The sequence below is a fragment of the Patiria miniata genome, unplaced genomic scaffold (assembly GCF_015706575.1).
Source record: "Patiria miniata isolate m_02_andy unplaced genomic scaffold, ASM1570657v1 HiC_scaffold_14, whole genome shotgun sequence".
NCBI lineage: Eukaryota > Metazoa > Echinodermata > Asteroidea > Valvatida > Asterinidae > Patiria > Patiria miniata.
The window spans coordinates 6,501,081-6,521,083 of NW_024037052.1; the positions used below are offsets into that span (position 1 = coordinate 6,501,081).

The 20,003-nt window shown below is 43.5% G+C and overlaps 1 protein-coding gene across 1 annotated transcript; it reads right to left on the reverse strand.

Annotated features, from left to right (window-relative positions):
- Positions 1 to 596: 596 nt before the first annotated feature.
- LOC119721764 (peroxisome proliferator-activated receptor gamma-like) lies at positions 597 to 2,884 on the reverse strand. The gene is made up of 3 exons (XM_038191724.1): positions 2,855 to 2,884; positions 1,887 to 2,100; positions 597 to 1,349 (listed from the first exon to the last, which is right to left on the reverse strand). The coding sequence occupies exons 2-3, from the start codon at positions 2,053 to 2,055 to the stop codon at positions 1,099 to 1,101; spliced, it is 420 nt and encodes a 139-aa protein (XP_038047652.1). The 5' UTR covers positions 2,056 to 2,100; positions 2,855 to 2,884; the 3' UTR covers positions 597 to 1,098.
- Between the last annotated feature and the right edge of the window lie 17,119 nt (positions 2,885 to 20,003).

Sequence of the window (20,003 nt, forward strand, 5' to 3'; positions counted from 1 at the left end):
GAGAGAAATGCAGTGCCCACTTCCATACAAAACTAACGTAAACGTGATATTTGATATCGTATCTTCTTTTTTAAAATGAGGGGCAAAAGTACATTGTTTGAACTTTTGCTTAGAAGATTTCCAACAATTACATAACATGCACGAGTAGCTTTGCTCAAAAATACCTTCAAAAACATGATTATATTTCAAATATTTTGGGGAGTTTTTGAGAAAAAAAAGTTCACCGAAGGATTCGTGGAGAAAAAAAACCGTGAACTCCAAGGTTACAGTTCTTGAGATACCTTTCAGAATTTGGTTTTCAATTGTTTTTTTTCTTGTTTAATTACATAAAAAAGATACAGCAGTGCTGTTGGCAAAAATGGGCTGAACTTTATCGTAGTAGTTATACCATACAGTATTTTAAAGGTTATCTTTTTCTGTCTTCATGGAACTACACGTTGTAATTTTCAGCCAAAAATACAGTTTTTCTTTTGTTTCCCTAAAAAAGCTTTTGCAGCTGAATCCCCCCCCCCATCCTCCTATTTCTGTGAAGAAAGGCTTTCAGTTTTTGCAATTCTCTATATGAACATATGCATGTACCCTTGTGCAATCCACTTTAATTAAAAAAATTACCATGCTCCTCCGAGTTTTAAAAGCCGGGCAACTTTTCTTGTAGTTTAAAGGGAATCAGAACGCAAACTTGTCATACATACATGTATGACGGTTGGTTTGTTTCCCCATGTGAGGTCCGCAGTTTTTAAAATTTCAAACAATTTTGGTCAGAAGACTTTTACAAAATCTTGCTTATTGGTAACTGAAATGCAGCCTTGTTGGTCAGGCAGATGCAGATAGAATATAAGTACCACTCTAACAATGAACAAAAGGTGTAAACTGCCTATCTTTAGGGAGACCTAAATATCTACTTATATGTGATTTGTAAACAGCTGTGTTATATGACTGACCATAAATCGGAAAATAAGGTCAAGAATAAGGGTATTGACTGAACACAAAAACTCTTGAACTTGTTTTTCCAGTGCTGATTTCACAGTTATATTGCTCATACAATCAACTCACAGTTGGAGCAGTACCAACCAAACTTGCCGTGCTTGCGACAATGTACTACGAGCTGTTGAGGTCAAAGACTTCCGCGTGTAGCGCCGGGAACTGGAACCCAGGTGACTTGATCTTGAGCTCCATGAGTCTGCGGATGTGTTCGGGGCCGATCTCTCGCAGCTTAGGGATGGTGGTCAGCAGGCGGGCGAAGAGTCCGTGCTCCTCTGGGTGGTTCTGGGACACCTCGTAATGAAGGGCGTGCAGGAGCTCTAACTGCAGCTGCTTGACACGTTCGCGATTCTTCAGTCCCGGCCGATCTGTGTTAGTTCAGTCAAATAATTTAAAACAAATCAACATAAAGGTTGAACTAAGAAATTAGATTTTACCTTGCGGATAATATTCCTCCCTTTCCACTCTGAGCCACTCAATATTTGTATACCATTCTACTACGTAGTCTCCATTCAAGACTGGATTGTAGTTTCATTCTCCTAAAGAGCTGATCCCTGACAAGCGCAGTCAAGACGCAAGGTTAGAGGTCACTATCAACAAATGAATCAAATCCAGTCTTGAGAACTTCGGCAGCACTACGCAAAAATTTCCGAGCTTGAATACCTCACGAGTGTCGTATTCACGAGTGTCGTATTCAAGCTAATACGTACGCGTGAGGTATGCTCGGAATTGCCTGGGTGGCAGCCGAGGTTCCCAAGACTGGATTTGATTTGACTGGATTTGAGGAACAAAACAAAACAAAAACTAGTCCTGGACCAAGACTATCTACTGTTCAGTGAATGGCAAATGCACAATGAAATGTGTGAACCTGACTGAGTTAATGACAAGGAGAATTCATTTCATACCTGGTGACATGATGACCACGGCAGAGAGAAGAGCGTATTCGCTATCATCCAGCAGCATTCGGTTGACCCTCCGAGCAAAATCAAAGAGCAAGTCAAACAGGTTGCCCAGGGGCATCTTATGAGCATCCTCCAGGGAGAACTTGTCCCCCGTGGTCCACCAGTACACCATGTTGGTCTTCGTGTCGGCCACTGTCGAGAAACGTATCGTTGCCACCTAAACCAAAAACAGCAGGATACAAATAGCTCGAATGTTCAACGCATTTGAATATTCAGGGTCTGTTACTTGTAAATGTATGAGGAAACATCGGTTTCTTATGGGGAAGGTGAAACTTTGAACTTGGTACATGCTCATACCATGTGCTCATCAAAAAAGAGTAAAACCGGTCAAGGGTATTGTTGTCAGGATAACGTTCATCTTTTAAAGCTTATTTTGAGTGACTGTCTCATCAACAAATCTTATTAAATAAAAAGACACTAGACGGTTGTCACCAACATGACATCCATGGATACATCAAGTCAACTCAGTTAAACATCCCAGTGAAAGGCTAAGAATGTTCTAAAGACTCATTTAATGGTATCCAGTCAGAAATGTAAAATAAATTTTACTTTGTTCGTACACTCTTTCATGTTTATTCCGGGTCATAATATGTAAATGGAAATCAATTACTTTTCAATGAAGTTCGTCAAGGCTGACGTTTTTGGGTGTGGGTAAAGGGGTTGGAGGCTTGTCCAAACCTCAGTGCAAGTTTGAGCGAGACCAAGGTTAACCATAGTTTGACTATCTCCATTAGAATTAACCCTAGTCAGCTATCATTGGAATAGTCCAGTTGACTATTTCAGACAATAGTTGGAATTGCTGGTTACACTAGCTTCACTCATCATAAGGACCAAGGAGTTTCCTGATGATGTTTTGACCACTAGTCGGTCGACCACTGGTTCTTGACTGAACTTGCCGACAGATGTCTTACCTCAAACAGACCCGTCTTGATCAGCGTGATCTGGTCTAGTACATGTACATGTATAACAAAATAAAGTGGTTCATATCTTACTCTTTAAAGATAACTCGGTCCTCAATGTTTTAACTTTTAACATCAACTGTTAAACGTTTAAAAACTAAACTAAACTTTAAAACTTTGAACTTCAAAACTCTTTTAACTTTTATAAATACTTGACAACTTTTGTGTAACTTTATACATGAGCTTGACTTAATTCTCTTATCTCTCTAGAAATAAAAGTCCTGCTTGGCCTCCTTCTGGTTGAACAGGACCCCTCGGCGGAAAACTCTTGTGATGGTGGTTACATCGATGTGATCTGCCGCCATCTCCCCAGCTGGGTCTTCACTTTCCGTGGAGGAGCTCACTTGGGGCACCATCTCGGTGTGAAGCTGCCTAAGCAGCTTCAATGACTTTCCCCCAGTCTTGGAGTGGCCAGTAGCAGTGGAGGTTGAGGTGGAACTTGCGGTGGCTGTGGTGGCCGGCAGTTAAAAGTTGCCGCAACGATGACCATTTTAGCTGATTTTTCTGCTAAATCCCTTTCTTTCTTGTATGGGCTAAACTTCGTAATCCTGTAGCCTAGCGGGACATCGCCACTGGCGTTTTGGGTACCGCCCGACGACGAGTTGGGTATTTGATGCTGTTTCTTGCTCCTCGTCTGGAATTAGGCCCGTTGTGATATCTTCACTGCCGTTTCCTTGGACGGAAATTCGTTCCTCCCCCGCCGATTCTTGTTCTGTCGATCGCTCAACAGAGGGCTCGAGGTGAAGTGGGCGTTCCCCCATGTTGTCTGTGGTTTCTCCAAGTGGATCATCGTCCACCAAGTGAACACCATCTTCATCAGTTGGTGGAGGTTCCTGCTCATCCTCGGTCTCCGGCTCCACAGGAACGCTATCTCTCCCCTCGGTTCGCCATTTTCTTCTCTCTGGGCCTGTGTAGATCTTCAGTTTGTCATAATGCACAACCTTCGGCTTTGATTTTGGTTTCTCCTGTATCCGGAAGGTCACGTCTGATAACCTATTCAGGACCAGATACGGGCCAATCCATTTGAACTGCAGCTTGGGAGACAATCCTTTCTTGCGTGCAGTGTTGTGCAGCCATACAAACATTCCAGCTTTTATCTTGCTACCCGAAACATGGCGATCATAGTTGCGCTTTTGCCTCCGAAGATTTACTTTCATTTTGCTCCGAGTTCTTTGATGTGCCTCACTCATTTTCTGTCGGAGATTTTTAGCATAGTCAGTCGACATGTGGTCATCACTGTCATTTGGTAGTTCGGTAAGCGCGTGTAGTGGTAGTGCTATCTCCCGCCCCATAAGCATGGTGCAAGGTGACTCTCCGGTGCTTTCTTGAGCCGTACTACGGTATGCCATCATCGAGTATGCCAACTGGACATCCCAATCCTTCTGATCTGGCTTTACGAACGGCCCAACCAGATTCACCAAGCTTCGGTTGAATCTTTCAATGAATCCGTCGGACTTAGGGTTCCATGGGCAAGTTCGCGTCTGGCCGATCCCCAGCAATCTGCAAACTTCTTTGAATATGGCAAACTGGAAGTTTGTGCCTTGGTCACTGTGGAGTTCTTTTGGACAGCCATATCTGCAAATAAATTGCTCCACCAGAGTTTCTGCTATGGTCGGTGTCTTCTGGTCTGGCAGTGCGTACGCCTCAATCCACTTCGTAAATGGATCTACCACAACTAGTACATACGCATTGCCTCGGTCGCTCCTGGGCAGGGGGCCCATAACATCCAGAGCGATTCTCTCCATCGGTGCGCCAACCGTGTATTGTTGAAGGGGAGCTCGGGGTTTCTTGCCCGATGATTTCCTCCTTGCACACACTGTGCATTGTCGAACCTTGGAACGCACATCGGCCGATACTCCTGCCCAGTAGTACCTTTGTCGGACCTTGTGTAGGGTCTTGCGCACTCCTTGGTGACATGCCGTTTTACTATCATGGAGTTCATCCAGGACACTTTCCCGCAGGCATGACGGCAAAATTACTTGCAACTTACATTGCCTTCCGTCATCTGTCTCAAAGCGTCGGCATAGAGCTCCCTGTTGCATCTTCAGCTGTTGCCACTGGGCCCAATATGTTTTGGTTGCTGCTGACTAAGTGGAGAGAGATTACCACTCTGGTCTGTCCCCTCCATTCTCCTTAGCTCTGACAATAGGTCCAATCGTAGGATCACCCAACTGTTTCTCCCTCAGTTCGTTCAGCGTCCATTTTGGTGAGAGACTTATCATTGGGGTCCCACGATCTGCATTCACCCCTGTCGTCGGAAGGTTTGTTGGCCTTGACCTTTCCCTTCTGTCTCCTCCTGTCTTCCCTCGTTCCGAGGATCGCCAATTGCCGAATCTTCTGGGCAACTAATTCTAGGCATCTTCACCTGGTCCTTTTCGTTCTGCTCCATACCTCTTCCGCACTGCTTGCATGGCATGCGGGAGAGTGCATCGGCATTCTGGTGGACTCGACCTGGCCGGTGTTGGATTGTGAAGTCGTACTCACTCAAGATCTCCATCCATCTAGCCAGTTGTCCTTCTGGGTCACGGAAGTTTAGCAACCATCTCAAGGCTCCATGATCAGTTCTGATTACAAAGTGTCGACCATACAGGTAATGCCGGAAGTGCTTGACAAATGTCACAACGGCCAGGAGTTCTCGCCTCGTGACGCAGTAATTCCTCTCTGGCTTTGACATAATACGGCTGGCATATGCAACGACTTTCTCCACACCATCATGTTTTTGGAATAGCACAGCTCCCAGGCCTGTGCTACTGGCATCCGTGTCTAGTACAAACTCTCCTCCCTCTTCGGGGTAGACTAGTATGGGTGCTGATGTCAACTGTGTCTTCAGAGTGCGGAAAGCTACCTCGCAGTCCTCTGTCCACAGGAACATCCGGTTCTTTTCCATAAGTCGGTGCAATGGTTGGGCAATCTTGGCAAACCCTTGAATGAAACGTCGGTAGTAAGAAGCCAATCCAATGTAATGTAACTCCTTACATCTTTGGTGGACCGAGGTGTTGGCCATTCCTCCACAACTCTCACTTTCTCGGGGTCCGTGGCTACACCCTCACTAGATATCACATGTCCCAGGTAGGCTACCGATTGTTTGAAGAGGCTACATTTCTTCGGCTTTAGTTTGAGGTTGGCCCGTCTCAGCCTCCGGAAGACTTCCTCAAGTCTCTCTATCTCCTTATCCACCGTCTTGGCGAAGACCACTATGTCATCTAGGTACAGTAGTAGTGTTTCCCACTGAAGCCCGGAGAGAATCATTTCCATCAGCCTCTCGAATGTAGCCGGGGCGTTACAGAGGTCAAAAGGCACGACCTTCCACTGGTACAGTCATCCTCTGGTAACGAAAGCTGATTTGGCCTTGGCATCCTCATTTAGTTTCACTTGCCAGTATCCACTGGCCAGATCTAGGGTACAAAACCATTGTGCCCCTGCTAGCGAATCTAAGCTGTCGTCCACCCTGGGTATCGGGTATGCATCTTTCAGTGTGTGTTCGTTGAGAAACCGGTAGTCCACGCAGAAACGGGTGGATCCATCTTTCTTCTTCACTAAGACGACTGGAGACGCCCATGGGCTATTTGATGGCTCAATTATCCCCTTCTGTAGCATGTCTTGTGCCTGCTCGTCTGCCTCAGCCCGTTGCCAGGTAGGGAGACGTCTGGGACGTTGGCGTATGGGGGCCGTATCATCTGTCCTGATCTCGTGACGCACCAGGTCCGTTTTCCCAGGTCTCCCGTGCCCTTTGAGAAAACGTCCTGATATTCGATGAGTAGCTTCTTCACCTTGTCTCTATCTGGACTCTCCAGTAAGTTCTCAACACTCTGTTGGCATCCACCAGATACCCTCGTGCCAGACGCTCTCTGCTATCTCGGGGCAGCTCAGGATACGCCAGCTCCGTGAGTCGACGTATTCCCTGCCCCAGCGCTTGCAAACTTTCGTTTTCTGTCCTTGTTCTGCTTCTAAGCTCGGCTAGGTACGTTTCGGCTTGTTCACCAGGCCCATAACGTCTTTCTAGTCTTGCTGTGAGCTCTGCATAGGTCAGCACTTCTCCCGTAGCCCTGTCTCCCAGCACTTGCTGTGCTTGACTCTTGAGACTCGCTGCCAGGAAGTAAGCTTTGTCCTCTGCCGTCCAGCTATTAATAACTGCACATGACTTAAAAAGAGATTTGTAGTCTCTCCATGGCACCACCCTGGCGAATCGATCCGGCACGATATTTGGCTTCCGATGAACTCTGCTGTTTTTTTCTGCCCCGGCAATTGCTGCTCTCTTGGGTGGATCCTGCCCCTTTTGTTCAGGCAGAGTTTTCTTTTCTCCTGATCCTTTCTCTCCCGGATCCACTGGTTTCCTCACGTGCTGCTCTGTGCTCCTGACTTCTTCCACCACCCGCTGTGGTGCTGTGCACGTCTGATGTCCAGGCGCCTCTCCCAACCGCTGCTGCAGATTACACCTCGCATCAAACGCCGACTGTGGGGTGTTTATGCTACCTGGCATTTCCGCTGGAGCCTGCATTCTTGGCCGGGCCGAAGGCCATCCAGACTCCACCAGAACATCGCTCGTTCCAGTAGGTCTCTGCCGTCGAACCTCTGCTGGTTCTACTCCGCCCAAATCAGTCAAACTCCGGTAGACTGGCTGCTCTACCACCCCCGGTCCCCATGTCACTGGTGTTGACATGAATCTTGCCTGAGGAGAGGACTCCGCTGTGCCGACCGTAGGTGTCATCACTTCCCCAACTCTTCCGGTCTGTTGGAAGAGCTTTTGTGCCGTCACTGGCTCCTGCGCCCTGATGCCAACACCCGGCATCCTCTCGGCGGATCTTGCCGGTGTCAATATAGGAGGCGATGGTGTTACCGCAGGGTGTAGCCTAATGCTTGCTCTGCTGGTCACCCTGGCCGGTGTCGTCTCAAAGTATCCCACACTTTCTTCCAACATCCTGTCTCTACTGTCCATTGTTGCTGTGACTAGTGGTTCTCCACGTCCACCCTGAATTCCGTTACCCTCAAATCACTGCTTCTGGTAGATCGATCCTGACCCCTCTCACCCTGTGGTTCCTTTGGCTAGCTGTCCCGTCACTCTCAGTGGATCCCACCGCTGCCACCAATGTAACGTGCGTCGCCTAGTCGGTCCCTTGCCTCTCTGACCCAGTCCCGATGGAGTTAAAGCACCTGCGGTTGGAGGCCACATCACCAAGTGACGAACAGCACTCCCAAATCTGCTCCACCAGGGGAAAGCGCTAACGCAACTAGGGTTTGGGATTTAGGGATTGGGTGGATTAACCACGGTGGTTTTGGGTGGATTAGCCTGTGGTTTGGGTGGTTGACCGGTGGCTCTGGGTGGCTGACCGGTGGCTCAGGGTGGCTGACCAGTGGCTTTAGTGGCTTAAGTGGCTCAAGTTGCTCAAGTGGGGGAGACTTACACCCTAATTAGTGACAATTAGACAATAAAACAGAGACAGGAGACTTCTTTGACTTCTTTGGTCCCACCAGGCGAAGAAGTGAGATTTATTCTCTCGAACTGTGCCTTTTATAGGCCAACATGGTCATCATACAATAAATGCCCCTCATTACTAAAGTACACAGGGTGCCTCAACCAATGAAAATGCAGTATTGCTTAGTAGATGACTTAAGCCACGCCCACTAACAGCGCAGGCCAATTAAATGCTGATGTTCTAGTATGAGTGACTGGGCACTACAGAAAAGTCACTATACAGTTCATGTTAATGTATAAAACGTATAGTTGATGATTCATCACAATAGAAAGTCTTAGCTATGATGTGACGTCAGTGCACCGCCTGTGTACGTGTGCGCCACAGCATACATAGAGCTTACATCACTGGCAGAGCAAAACTAGGGGCTGTCAGTATACAGAGGTCCATTGGTATGCTGTCATTCATTTGCCGTAGAGATCATCCTCTGTGCTTAAGCAACACACACCACTGTCTCATGTCATGAAATTCTCTATGTTAGAATGAAGTAACCGACACCGAAGAAAAACTGTACCTGGCGAACAATACCTTTAAAAAAAAACTGAGGCAGTCAGGCCTCAGGTGCTGTAGCTGTCACAGTTTTCATCGTTGATGCTCTGAGAATTCTGAAATTTGAGAGAAAGAAAAACAATGGCTGGACCTCTGTTTTTGGGGAGCAGGAATCCCATTGTGATGCAACTGCTCGTCTTTGCGGCCTGTGTGTATTCAACAGGTGAGTACGACCAAGCAAGTGAAAATGAAAGTGGTTTACACTGTGAGTGGGTATTGATATGCTCAGGTGTGCATGAGTCATGAGAATTTAAAACCATCCTGGCCTTAAAATACTCGAGGTATAGGGAACTTCTTGGTCCAGTTTTCTAATAAGTACTAAAATGGAGTATCTCAGTTTTTTATCCAATCCTGCTTGGAAAACTAGATTTTTTTTATTTGTCTAGAAACTGCATTTGCAGTGGTCATGCCAGCCCTGCAAGAATTTTTGGATGTACAATGTATTGTAATCCAAACTTTGAACTTAAAAAGTAAATTAACCTCCCCTGGAAAGAGGTCCAAGCAAAAATAGTGGCTTTTTAAAACATAAATTGGCAAATCCAGCATTATGTTAGTCCCACTAACTGGGGCGCTAGAAATCCTTTTTTGACATTTGGGATGTTGGTCTGTCGTACCATGGAGGAATGTGTTCTTATTCCTCCATGGTCGTACTAGCATGACAGACCAACATCCCAAATGTCAAAAAAGGAGTTCTAGCACCCCAGTTAGTGGGACTAGCATTATGTAATGTCTGTGACAGAGCTTTTAAGAGCTCAGTGAATAAACCTGAAATTTGTTTTCAAATCATATGCAAAAGTATGCATTTATCATCTAATATGGTCTAGGAGATTACAGACTAGAAGTTTTGGATCATTTCTCTGACTCATTAATGAGATATCATGGTTCACTGGCTCTGTCACAGACATTACACTTCCTTTTATAACGCTGGAATTGCCTAGTCGGAGTAACTTGGACAAAACTTATCGCCTTTTTTAACATTCGGATATGGTCTGGCGATAGTAGGGTCCAAGCTAATCCGTATATGCCAAGCAACACAATTTTGTCATTGACCCAAAAACCCAACATTTCCCCCCAATAAACATCAGATTTTACCCTCAAAACAGCCTCCAAATTACTGGATATGCAACCTGAGGTACAAGTAGACATCGATGATTAAGATGGTTGCACTGAAGTTTACTTACGATCCGGATGAAAAGTGAAATTTCCCGTTCAATTCTGAGAGCTCCCCTCGCGATCGTGAACACGTTAAATTTCCATGTTAAAAAAGGCCAAAATGTACATGTACATTGTGTACCTATTTATTTTGTTGGATGTCACACACTAAAGGCTAAATTGCCAATCAAGGTGCCATGGGTTGTTTAAAAAATAATGAACAGGGACAGCCTCTGATAAACTGAAGGATGACTTTTGTCTTCAGTCCTACATGTACAGTATATTTGTCAGATACCATTGTTTGTGTGCACCTGGGAATTTGTTTTCAAAATTGGGAAGGATAACTTGTATTTCAGGTTTGTGAATTTAACTTCAATTTTGTTCTAATTGTTCTTTCGTAAACCAGTTGGATGTATACATGTATAGTTTGTAATGGATTTCAGAGTTTCCTTGCTTTGTGTGCATATCGTTTGTCCTCTCAACACTCATTAAATTATTCTCTTTGCAGGTAAATGTACTTTATTGCATTTTATGATATTTCCTGATTGTACTTGCAGTTGGTATCTACATGTAGAGTAAACACTTGAAACTTTTTAAGCGTGATGGGCAGCTTAAAGTTATGCCAGTGTAACCTGGAAAAATAGCACACTATAGGGAACTCGCACTCATCAGAAAAACACTCGATGAGGGTTAACTACTAAAAACTAAACTAAACTCAGGCTCTTTGAATGGGAAAAGTCGCGAAGAACTGAAATGTAGTAGAGACAGCCTTCTCCTGTCGACCGTAACCAATTCTAGATTTCAAACAAGAGAGATAAAAACAGAATTTTATGTACAAAAATGTCAAGCTTAAAAAAGAAAATTGAGTAATTAATGCAATAACCAATACTAGCTCTGAACCAATAAAAAAAGACCAATACCAGAATGCAAACATAAACTTGAAACAAAAGGACCAATTAACAATTTAAAAACAAAGAACCGAAGCCAAAGACGGACCCCCCCCCCAAGCGAATGCCTAAAACCAACGCAGTGTGAAATAAGTGGACTTCAAGTAGTACACTCTGACTTGCATACATGTAAAAGAAATTACATAAGTACACAATTTGGAATAACCAGAATGTTAAATTGGTTGTATGAACATTGTTCAGGCAACTGCTCAAACCATAAACACAAAATATACACGTATTGAATCAACATCTGTAGTTTTGAAATGTCAGAATAACTCCTAGATTTAGAGGTAAACTTTTAATCACAACACTAGAGACTTTTGTACCTGTAATTTTCGACCGAAACTCCGGTCTTCATCAGCAGGATGACCCGGATGTTGCATCCTTGACCATACGGACACATGATCCCAACACCGCGTCATAGACTCGTGGGAGTTTGTATTCCCCCCCCCCCTTCCCGGTTAAAGAAGGTTTGTAGGCTCTGATATGTACGCTGCCTCCTTCACCGCCTTTCGAAGTATAGTGTGTCTCTGTCTCAAGGGCGGATACGGGGGGGGGGGCAACATGGGCCATGCCCCCCCCCTCCAAACGAAACCATTTTTTTTTGTTCTTTTAAGTGACGTCACAATAAAGGCAGGCACTGCGTACACCACCATCTTTCCTCCAAAAGATTTGGTTCAAGTGGTCAGAAATAGCCTCAGATCGCACCACAGAGCATCTACAATCCAAAAATTGTTCGGGGCCCTTAACAGGGCCCCGAACCCCAAGCCGTCATTTTTGGGACCCCCTTTTTGGGGACCAAACAATTTTTTTGGACCCCCCAAAAATTGTGTTCTGGATCCACCGTTGCTCTAAGATGTTTACTTCAGATATGTCTACATGATAGCCTGGTGATTCTATATGGATATGTTGAGAAACCTCCGAAGTGGATGAACTGGGGCGACAGTGCTCCACAAACATAGTCTAAAGGTATGGAACGCCAAAGAGGCATTTAATGTGATCACCGAATCGGCGATGCACTTTTGCAATCGGTGATGCGTATTCACGATCGGTGAAGGTGAAGGACTTCGCGATTGGTGATGGAGTTTTGCAATCGGTGATGTACTTTTGCAATCGGTGATGGACTTCGCGATCGGTGATGGAGTTTTGCAATCGGTGATGTACTTTTGCAATCGGTGATGGACTTGCACGACCGGTGATCCACTTTGCAATCGGTGATGGACTTTCGTGATCGGTGATCAACTTTGCAATCGGTGATCAACTTTGCAATCAGTGATGGACTTTGCAATCAAAGTTACGATCACTGGTCGTTGATCACCGATCACGAAAGTCCATTACCGATTGCAAAGTTGATCACCAATCACGAAAGTCCATCACCGATTGCAAAGTTGATCACCGGTCGTGCAAGTCCATCACCGATTGCAAAAGTGCATCACCGATTGCAAAACTCCATCACCGATCGCGAAGTCCTTCATCGATCACGAAAGTCCATCACCGCTCGTGGATATGCATCATCAGTGAAAGTTGATCACCGGTCGCAGAAGTCCATCACCGATCGTTCCAGTGTTGTCCTTGGCTGTTTTATCCTTAGGTGATCAATACAAGAAGTTGTCTGAGGGTATTTGTGGGTTTGAAACACGTGTCAAAATTCTCTAGTGTCGTGATCAAAAGTTGACCTCTAAATTGTATCTAACCACCAACACAGATGCTAAGATTCCTCCATTGTTTTCATTTGTTGCTGAAATTTTCCTTTTTTTTCCTGGGAATTTTGACTTTTCACTACAGACTGTACTTTTAATCTAATCATTATGGGTTTTTTTAACTCATGAATAATTTATTGATTTGGCAGAGAAACAGAAATACAAATACAAATTGTGAAGATTGGATATGCCCTGTTTCTGTAAAATTCCTGCATTCAATTAATCTCAATTTCAATTTAACCCCACCCCACCCCCACCCCCCAAACTGCATGTTCATTCTGTGGTATACATGTAGGCCTGATTACAAAGTAGTGAGCCTCAGTTTTCCCAACGACATCCTATAAGCTTTTTATTTTTAAATAGAAACTGCTATTTTCTTTAAAACTTATGACTAAACAAAACTCAAAAGTTGCACGTCACTGGAACCAGGAATACGTGATTTATCCTTAACTTATCACCTTTTAACCCTCTGGATAAATCCAAATCGACCGTACAAACAATAACAACGTCTAGCCTCTAGACTAAGGGTAGATATGAATGGGCTCAAATAAATTTGATTTTGTTTTCCCGCGAAAAAAAAAAGTGCAGTAACTTTGAAAATCTACTTCCAGTTTTTGTGCAGAAGGCCCTTTCGCTAGCAAACTTCAGTTTGGGTTTGTAAAAAGTGGTAACCATAGCAGAGGAAGTAATCTATGTTTATGCTTCCCCAGGCTGCAACGTCTGCAATTAATGCTTAGTTTATTTGCACTTGTTAGTTTTATAATCATAGCCAAAAAGCTTTTATACCTCAGTCCCCAATTGTGTATCGACCCTCACTCATTATCTATGGATGGTAGATGAGTGTCAGTTGACATGATGTCATGGTTACTGTGCACAGATGCCATGGTAACCACGACAACATTTTCTTTAGCAGAGGAGTCAAAATGCCACGTACGCTACTGTTAGTGCTCAAAATATAATAGATCTGTCTTTAACTTGCCAAAGAAATGTTACGTAAGGGGCCATTCAGAATGCAGTCCGTATTTAAAAATTTGGATCTTTTTTCGAAATTATGGGTGGGTGGGTCAAAGAAAACAACTGAAAATCAAAATTCAGTTTTCAATTTAAGTAATACCGGTAGATAAGATCGTAAACCCCAAACCCCCAAATACCTAGCGGCCTCTTCGAGTCTGTCGTGTCTGTGCTGTTCCGTTGTCGTTGGTCAACCTTGTTTCGATACTGACCTCCGCATCTCGATAGTACACCTCATCCCAATCGCAGATAGTGGGGAGATCGCGTGAGTGACCCTTCGAGCATATGGAGATGAGGTTGGGTTTAGCGTGAACATTGAAGTAGACTTAATTACAAGTCGGTAATGGTCAGGTTTTTTCCGGTACAACGCGCTTTCGATACATCAGTGGCGGTCACTCAGCGGTGAAACTATTGCAGTACTGACACATTTTTTGTTTGTTTGGCGATAAACATGGCTGCCATCACGCATGTATTTTTGTGCGAGAGCTCGCCAGATCTACAATGCTCTTGGACACAGCAAAAGCTTATCATAAAGAAGCCAAAATCATCAAATGTTTAAGCATTGACTTTTCTGAATGGCCCCTAGGGTGAACTAGAGTTCAGATAATGAAACTTGTTCATTTCATAACGCAAAAAGAAACAAAATAATTCTTGAAAAGTGGCAAATTCAAAGTTCATTTAACCAGTACATTCACATGTAGATGTATGTATTTTTAAAAGAGAAAGTATTGTGGCGGAATCTCCCGAGGTCAATTTAAACCAGAGGTCAGGGAAGGCAATCACCGACTGAGGTGAAAGTTCCTCTAACCCCAAACTATGTTTTCTGCCTCGAACCTAGGGACGTTTTCGAGCAGCCTCTAGGCCCAGGGATGCAAGCTCGTTTTGGTGGAAATCTACCGCCCAGTTGGATACCGATTACCAGGCCCTGTTACTCTAGTACAGAACAGAACAAACAGACGAAGAAACTGCAGAAATATTGGACACAGGAATACACAATTCTCTTTGTGGAAAGGAAATGATTGGTTTATTTAAGCACGGACAATTCTGACTTAATTGGGAACTCTTTGATTTATAAGGTTATTATCGTTGGATTGTTATAATGATTATATAAGTTTGAGCGCCTTAGCTGATCAGTATACGACAAAACCCGTGTGACAATAAACTTGACCGAGTACAGTTATTGACTACCTGTGACTATTCCTCCCAGGCCTCTATGTCAACCTCTGGGTCGACCCTCTATGTTATCGCCCGTCTCTGTGAGCCCACGACAACAATCCTTATGCCTGTACTTAGTCACCCTACTCTATAAGTCAAACACTCAACTGCAACAATCGCACAAAAATGCACTAAATTACACGATAAAGCAATTCGGTCCTACCAAGCTAACTGGGTCACACCACGGGGCTCTGCGCTCCGTACAATCGTTCAACCACGGTACGAGAAGTCAGGCCGAAACAGCGTCAACACCGGTACACTGCACCAGGTGCGGCCTCGCCAAAGCAAAACGCTGGCTTCTTCACGGATAATTGGAACTTCACTCGTACACTACTGAACCCGCTCCATACACAGAACTGAGGAACAACTTACGCAACTGACTCACGCCCGGCCGACCATGCGCTCAAGTACCACAGCAAGGGTAGCGGGGCCACGCCCAATCACGCCGTGATTGGCCGCCAACCCTTCACCTCTGCCCGGTAACACTAATCACGCATACGCGGGTACGGGAAACCCAGATCGCAAGTGCGGTCACGGCCTGCCTCGCCCTGCCCAGCAACAGCGAGCGCGCTCCGATTGGCAGCCACTCCCGCCAACACCACGAGACATTGTCCGCTGACACGACCTGACTTCCTTACCAAGAAATTACAAGTAAACACTACCAAATAAGGGGATTAGACTGGTGTCGGCCCACCCCATCACGCCACAGTATGAAAAACCAATAACGGAAAACCAAAACCATGCAAAATGTCAAAATACATCCTGTTTCTCCATATTCTGTGGTTCCATTCTGGGGTCTGTCACCAAACCGCAAAGACCAGAGCGTGAAAGGCCTATTTTTTGTCTTAAAAACACAGTAGTTGCGTAAACAACCATTTCTGCCATAGGCTTTTGTGTTATACATGTACATGTAACCGCTGAAAAAACCACTGAAAAAACCCACAAGTACAAACCGGTAAACTTTTGAACCCAAATCTTGAAATTCATACCCTTATAAAGTACATTAAAAAAAAAAACCAATTCCGAAGATGGTTTCATGCTACCCGTGAACGGTGGTTTTTGTGTTTTGTGATAGATTGTGATAGATTATTTGTTGATTTAAAGTCGCAGAGCTTGCCGTGATGATGTGTGTATTTTGCAGTACAAACTGCTCATCACATTGAGTACAATCCAACTGCATTGATGCCCGGAAGGTATACATACATGCATGTAGGCGTACCATGCAGTACCACTTGCGGTGCGCGCCCGGTCAAGCGTAACTTGATTACAAAACGTCTGAGCGCTTGTGTGTTAACACATACACCTAAAAAGCATCATATTCTTGTAAATGTTTTGTAATACAGGTCCTTGCTGTAGGCAAGTTAAATGGAAAAAACATTTGTGACAATCATGTTAAGGGCATTAACATGGTAATGTTTCCAAAGTCACATATTACTGTGATGAATGCATGTTCATTAAAGGTAGAGTACACCATTTGCAGCTATCCAAAAAGTAACTTACACAATTATCGTTGAAAAGCTTACTTGGTTCAAAGATAGTAATGGCACTGTGAAATTATTCTTTCTGGCATGCTGTCAGTTTGAAGAAACGGGGGGGGGGGAGAATTAGCAGTTGGAAAAGTAAACTTACACATTTACCAAAATTCCTGGGTCAATATTCACATTGGTGATGTAATTCTGTGAAGGCGTACGTGGAGAAATATCAACACTTGCCCCAGTTCAAATTTGTCTTGGGTCTGAAAAATAAGGCGATTGTACGAGTATTGTTCAATTCTACAAAGTCGACAAAGTGTCCGAAATTCTTTTCTAAAAAGTACATTGTACCTGGAAGCACACATGCCTAAAACCAGGCGTCCATCCTTCACAGCAAATCTATCATAGGCAGACTATGTCCCAGAAATATATAGCCTAACCTTTTAAGCACTTTTTTTGGAAGGGGGGGGGGGCACATATCAGTCAGGACAACTAAAACATGTTTTGCTGTAAGTGCACAAACTTATCTTTGAAATTTGTGGCACAAAACGTTATTGAAATACTGTACATTTCAAAAGGGGTTTTAAAAGGGACTTCCCATTCGTCCGTAAACATCTCAGTTTACAATTCTGTGTTGGTTGGTTTTTGTGTATACCAGGAAATGTTGGTGTGTGTATAATTTATCTTCTATAATCTCTGTGTCCCACCCAAGATTTTACAGACAGTGGAAATATTTGCTGATAACTTCAATCATTCTGGGCCGCCCCCTTTGTACCGGTTGTTTTTCTCTCAATCCAGACTTGGTCGTTTGCCAACAACTACTTCAAAGAACTGCCTGCTGGTTTTTTTTAGAAAAATTGAATTGTTAGAGAAGTACTGCAGGCTAAGGTTTTGATTAATTTGAGTTCCGTGTCAACAGGATCGACTGCCATTAACAATAGAATGGTGGGCAAATATGGGTGGAGGGCCCTAGATTATATCACCATGTGTTAATACAAAATGTTGTTTATATATGATATTTGTGTCAACATAATCTTTTTTGAGAAATGCATGTGTGCTATGGCAGAATCTCTTTGGCTGACAACTTTTCAATAACATTTACAAGTAGTGTAATTTGTATACTTTTAAGTTACATGTAGATTAACTGGCTGATTATGCCCCAAGATATGTTGAAACAAGTGCGATTGCACAATAAGCTCTGGCCATGAAAGTCTACAACGTAGAGTAGTAGGGAAGGTGGGGCTACCGGATCAAAATGGAAAAATCTGCGGCCACCCTGGACACGTCGCTCTCGGTTCTAAAAATAGTTGGGGGAAAATATAGGGGAATCCCCCGCGGCAAAATTTTAGAAATCTGACGTCAGGTTTGGGGGCAAAATGGAAAAATGTGTGCCAAGTCAGGGCCTGCCGCTCTGGTGTTCAAAAATAAATCTGTCGTCGCTAATATGAGGTGAGTCACCACCACGTGACCTTGAAAAAATTTGGCGTAAACAACGTAACCTTGAAACGTGTTGAGGCACGATAGAAATTTGGCGTAAACAACGCGACCTTGAAACTCGGGGCAAAAAAATTTGCTTCTAATAAGATGTGAAAAGGTAGAGAAGCTGTTTTTATATAAAAATGGAGAGTAATATGTTCAGACCGACGAGTACTTGGAAAATTATTAAAAAATAATATCGGTTTTTATTAAATATATCAATGACTTTTTTCAGAGTGAATATGTCAAGGTATTTGGTGAATTGCCGGATAAAATATCGACGAACATCATCGGACGAAACAGATCAATGTGATCACCATATAATCATCGAGAATGGTTTTTTAGTTTGTGAAACGTGCGGTGAAGTAGTCTCACGTTACTTTGATTTTTCGGCAGAAAATGCGCAAGAAGATCGTATCAATTGGTCAATTTTAAAAAGAAATAAAAGAAAAACTGTGGAGAAACTTATTTTTTCTGTGTGTCCAGAGCAAGACTCAGAAGATGTCCAAGAAACAATCAATAAATATAACGAGCTCGTTAATTACAAAACATTGAGGGGAAACGGATGCGTTAAACGCTGTTAATAGCGGCGTGTTTTTATTATGTACATGTAGTTGGATTAGACAAAGAACGAGTTAGAGATTTATTTAAAGGGACTCAAAATCAATGTAATAAGGCACTAAAAAGATACGATGACCACTACAATAAAGGCGGGGCCGAGGGTGTAGCCCCTAAGAGGTGAAATAGAGGTATAACTCGGAGGATCGCCTTCATAATGTTTATTTACCGAGAATTTGAACTTGTAAGTTTTTCGATAAGAGATTTTTTTTCTTTTGCCAGCCGTTCGTCTACCCGTTTTTTAACTTCTTTTTCAAAGTCTGTATCGTTTTTAATTTTTTGAAGCTTTGTGCTGGTCTTTGTTCTAATTTTTTGCTTAAGCTCGTTAAATTTTGCGAGCTCTCTCGTAATCAATAAGAACTCTTCGTGCGATATATCTCCGTCGTTGATGGCTTGAGATACGTATTCTTCAATCGTGTTAAGTTTGGAGTCTGCTAATATTTTAATCTGGTCGTGCTTTTTCAGCTTGGCGGATAATCGCCTAGACGCGATTCTAAGCAGAATATCTACACCAAAAGCGCCTATAAACGTTCCTTCTAGCACCAATCCAACAGGGGCTGATATAACACCCAAGAGAGCGGGAATACTGACAGCCCCCGCTATAGCCCCCAATCCTTCTAATCCTATCTCTACGTAATTAATAGTGTCGATCATTCTCTTTATTTTTTTTATAAGTGCGCTCTCGGTGGTCTCTCTCTTTCAAGATTAAAGATCGAATCTCTTCAATCTTTTTAAGTCTGTATACTTTTGTTTCTTCGTTACTATTTAATCGGAGTACATCTCCAGAAATATCGGGGTATAACACCTTATTATTTATACTCATGTTTTTAATATAAAAAGATTTTAAAATTAAAAGATCTCCAACTCTATCATTATACTCACATCCTTGTTGTTGATGATCTGTCCTTTTTCACCTATGATTGAAAATGTCAGTTTGTCGATTATACCGTTTTTAAGTTTTTTGAAACCCTCGACTCTATCAGGCTCGGGTTCGCGCGTACCCACGGGTACGATTTTCAAGATGTCAGACGGACGACCATTAAAAAAGTTTTCACTCGTACTTAATTGCGGGCAGCGAATAAACAAAAATTTAAACGGATTAACGTCGTAAGACCCCGCATACACCACTTTGGGTATCAGTCTTCCTTTGTGTAAATTGAGTAATCGAGATACTTCTCTGTTTTAAACGCAATTTGAGATTGACGTCGGTTACCACCAACGTCACCTTTTTAGATTCTCTAAATATTCGAAAACTTACCCCGGGTATATAATTTAAAATGAAATCAAACCAATCGACGTCGTACCACCCAGGTGGGATGGTGACTGAACCGGTGACTCCGGCTGGTAACGGCGCTAAAAGACTCGGAGAAATAAAATTTAAATTATCACCAGACACTATAAGACTCCCCCGTATTGTCACCCAGCTTGCCTAATCAGTCTAACCCTAGGATTGCTTATTGTACCTTCGATATATTCTAGCGCTATCCTTT

What these genes read in the sequence shown, in the direction of transcription:
- LOC119721764 (XM_038191724.1), bottom strand. Translation starts at nt 2,055, where the DNA reads ATGGTGTACTGGTGGACCACGGGGGACAAGTTCTCCCTGGAGGATGCT. An exon ending in CGTGGTCATCATGTCACCAG is followed by an intron (nt 1,350 to 1,886) that starts GTATGAAATGAA and finishes GAACTAACACAG; the next exon opens with ATCGGCCGGGACTGAAGAAT.